The sequence below is a fragment of the Gossypium hirsutum genome, chromosome D01, assembly GCF_007990345.1.
Source record: "Gossypium hirsutum isolate 1008001.06 chromosome D01, Gossypium_hirsutum_v2.1, whole genome shotgun sequence".
Classification (NCBI taxonomy): domain Eukaryota; kingdom Viridiplantae; phylum Streptophyta; class Magnoliopsida; order Malvales; family Malvaceae; genus Gossypium; species Gossypium hirsutum.
In genome coordinates this window covers 8,456,005-8,459,554 of record NC_053437.1, presented here as the reverse complement: position 1 = coordinate 8,459,554, position 3,550 = coordinate 8,456,005, and the positions used below count along the sequence as shown (strand labels likewise).

The 3,550-nt window shown below is 38.8% G+C and overlaps 1 protein-coding gene across 1 annotated transcript; it reads left to right on the top strand.

The window, feature by feature from the left end:
• Window positions 1-1,298: 1,298 nt before the first annotated feature.
• On the top strand, window positions 1,299-2,893 carry LOC121213812 (uncharacterized). Its single transcript, XM_041086958.1, has 3 exons — window positions 1,299-1,674; window positions 2,127-2,534; window positions 2,715-2,893. The coding sequence occupies exons 1-3, from the start codon at window positions 1,299-1,301 to the stop codon at window positions 2,891-2,893; spliced, it is 963 nt and encodes a 320-aa protein (XP_040942892.1).
• Window positions 2,894-3,550: the final 657 nt, after the last annotated feature.

Genomic DNA, 3,550 nt, shown 5'->3' with positions numbered 1-3,550 from the left:
AGGTCAATTTGGTACCTACGATAGAGGAATATATGGCTTTACTCCGATGTTCGAAGTTTCAAGTGAACAGGGTCTATTCGAGAGCGGTAAATGTGCCAACCTTTTTCAAAGAAGCTGATGAGTGTAACAGGAATGAGTGAGCAGTGGGTTGTTGCACGAATTAAGCAAAAGGGGGATAGTAAGTGCGTTCCTTGGAGAAGCTTGAAAGATGCAATTCTCACACACCCAGATGTAAGAAAAAGGTTAGATGTCTTTGCTTTAAGTATATATGGCTTGGTTGTCTTCCCTAAAGCCTTGGGGCATGTGGATGAAGCAGTCACTGATTTATTCGACCGGCTCGATAAGAAGGTTACACCAATTTCAGCAATTTTGGCAGAAACTTTCAGGTCATTGAGTGCATGCCGAAAGATGGGTGAACGTAGATTTATTAGATATGCACAGCTTCTACTCGCATGGTTTCACAGTCACTTTTGGAAGGTGGATAAAGTTTCGTATCGGGTTTTCTCTGAAAATTATTCCCCACTAAAAGAGATAGTAGCTACGCCAAGGAGAGACGACATTTCGAAGTAGAAGTGGATCGCAATTCTTCAAAATCTTCAAGAGGAGGACGTTGAGTGGAGAGCTCCTTGGTTACTTCCAGATGAGATCCTGTATAGGGGTGGTAGTTTTGATTGGGTTCCTTTGCTTGGTATTTGGGGAGCTATTGGATATACCCCATTATTGGTGCTAAGGCAATATAGGTCAAGGCAATTTATACCTGCGACCCAAGGGATAGCTGATTGTGAATTTTCGTACAAGGATGATGGTTATAAAAAGAAGATTCAAGAGATGTCTAGCGCGTGGAAATAGACTCGCCGAATGAAGAGGTTAGCCGTGGGTTCGATGACAACGTTTGAGTATCATGAATGGTGGGCTAGGAGGATTAATGATAATACACCTAAGTTAAATCAGGAGAACAGCCAGTCAATAGAAAAGTATTTGCGAGTCATTCCTTCCGAGTTGGAAATCATAAGGCAAGATTTTGAGAGAAGAAACGCGAATTTAGAGAAAAAGATAGAGCAAATGGAGGCAAAAAAGACGAACTTGAGATTGGACATAGACGTTCAGAAACTTGAAAATGAGAAGTTAAAAAAACAGAAAAATAAGGCTGAGGAGGATTTGGGTAGTCTGAAGACTGATTATAAAAAGTTACGTTTGTCAATGAAAACTCCCGGGTTAGGAAAAACTTCGGAATAGTGGCGAGCAAAAATTCGAGAAGAAAAGGACAACCCGATAAATGGAAATAGAAATTCCAAGAGATGCAGAGACGAAACGAGGCTTTAGAAAAGATTTTGTCAGAAAGCCAAAAGGAAAATGGCGAGTTAAAGGATAGGGTGATCGTGTTGGAAGGGTCTCTTCGTCAGTATCGAAATCGAAATTCCACAATAGAGTTGAAAGCAAGCTTGAGTAAGATTGAAGAAATGAAGAAAAGAATCGAAGAGCTAGAAACAACGCTGCAAAATGGTGAGATCCAGATCAAGCACTTGAAAGCAAATGAAAGTCGTAATAATGAACGACTCCACTACTTTCAGAGTCAGGTTAGGGACAGAGATCATCTTATGGAAGAAGCTGTGGTCCAGATTCGAGAAGTAGCCGATTACATACAGGCTTTAGCAGTACAGGTTGACATGCTGAGTGTGAAGTATGAATTAGAATCGGATCGGGAGCAAGAATAGCTTTGTTACTTAGAAAGATTAGAGTTCTGGGTACTAGGGCAAAGTCTTATTTGTAATTCACTTTATGTAAAGAGATTTAATTTCTAGTAAAGTTTTCTTAAATGGAATTGAATCAAAATTGACGCCTTTTTTGCATTCATTTCATAAATTGCATTGCTTCATATGCATTTAAAAATATATTAAAAGATTCTAATTAATTTAAATCACTCTTCAGTTAATCTGGAAACCAACCAACTTACCAACATCCTTACGGTATCCAAGCAAAGATTAGAGAAATAGAACAAAGGTTGGAAAAAATAGAGCGAATACAGATACAGATGCAGGAGCAATTGACCAAATTTCAGCAGGAAATGAGAGGTCAGATGCTAGAATTACAGAGAACTATGATGAGCTAGTTTAACTGATTGCTAGCTGGAGAGTTAGAAGAGGTGGAAAAACCGGTGGTCCACCTTGGGGTTGATAATGAGGATTCTCTAGGTGGTACTCCGATAAATGTCCAGGTCCAGCTAGATGGGCGTCCACAAGGGGCATTCTTAGCTGTCAGATCCCAACATTATCAGACTGGTACATCAACACCAGTGAATTGCTCGACAGGCCTAGGATCCAATTTTCCTGTTGCTCTTGTTAAACCAGCAAAAATACAACAGTTGAGGGTGGAGTACCTAGATACTACAAAGACCCCAAGGAAAAAGGGGAATGAATGGGATAATGTAGGCATATATAATAAGGGCCACTCAAAACCAATCACTGTGGGCCGGCCAGAGACAGAAACCACCAGACATCAGAGACCTTTAAAGCACGAATCTGGTGGGAAACCAGGTACTGAGAAGCTCCAGTTCACACCAATTCTGATGGCGTATAAGGAGCTGTATCAAAGCTTATTTGATGCGCACATTGTTGCACCTTTTTACTCAAAACCCCTACAACCTCCGTACCTTAAATGGTATGATATAAACATGTAATGTGATTATCATGCTGGAATTATGGGGCACTGAGTAGAGAATTACATTGTCTTCAAAAAGCTAGTTGAAAGACTCATCAATATAGGCGTTGTCAAATTTGATGGTTCATCCAGTACAGAAAATCTACTACCCAATCACATCGATGATGGGGTGAATGCAATGTATGAAGAAGGGTTAGGAAGCGTTCACATCAATGCCGTGCATAAAGACAACTGAAAAGGGTCCTTGTTAGATATTCGCCCTTATCAACTTGGAGGTGTTCTAAATAATTGGACTGCGAAAGAAATCCCTATAGTTTTTAGAGCTTATTTAGAGTAATACTCAGAACACTTGTTGCTTTTAGCCTAGAAGCAATGAGAACTTTTTGTGAAATAGGCTAATGTCTAAATGTTATTTTTTTAATGAAAAACATCTTTACATTTTGAGCAAATATTCTTCCATTCTTTTCATGTGAATAATTATTCTTTCATTCTTTTAAAGAGTTTCTTCCAAATCACCCTATCATTTCATCCATAATTATATTGTACAAATATTTATTCGTAAATTCATACATCCTTTGTATATTATTTTGCACTTACTATGAGTCCTCAGATATCAATAACATGAGTGATGCTATTACAAACTGAGAATCTCCTTTTGAGCGAGATATATGTTTAGAGGGATCTCATAACTTTGAAGATGACATAGATTGTAGCCTATTTCCGAACTTGCTTAGGATGGTAGAACAAGTCGAGAAACGGATCTTACCCTACAAAAAATCATTGAGATACCAGATTTCTTCTTATGTGGGGCATGAAAGTCATTTGGTCGATATCACCAAAAGATTCTAACGATTATCGATTCATCTTTAGGATCGTCAATAGGTGGAAGATG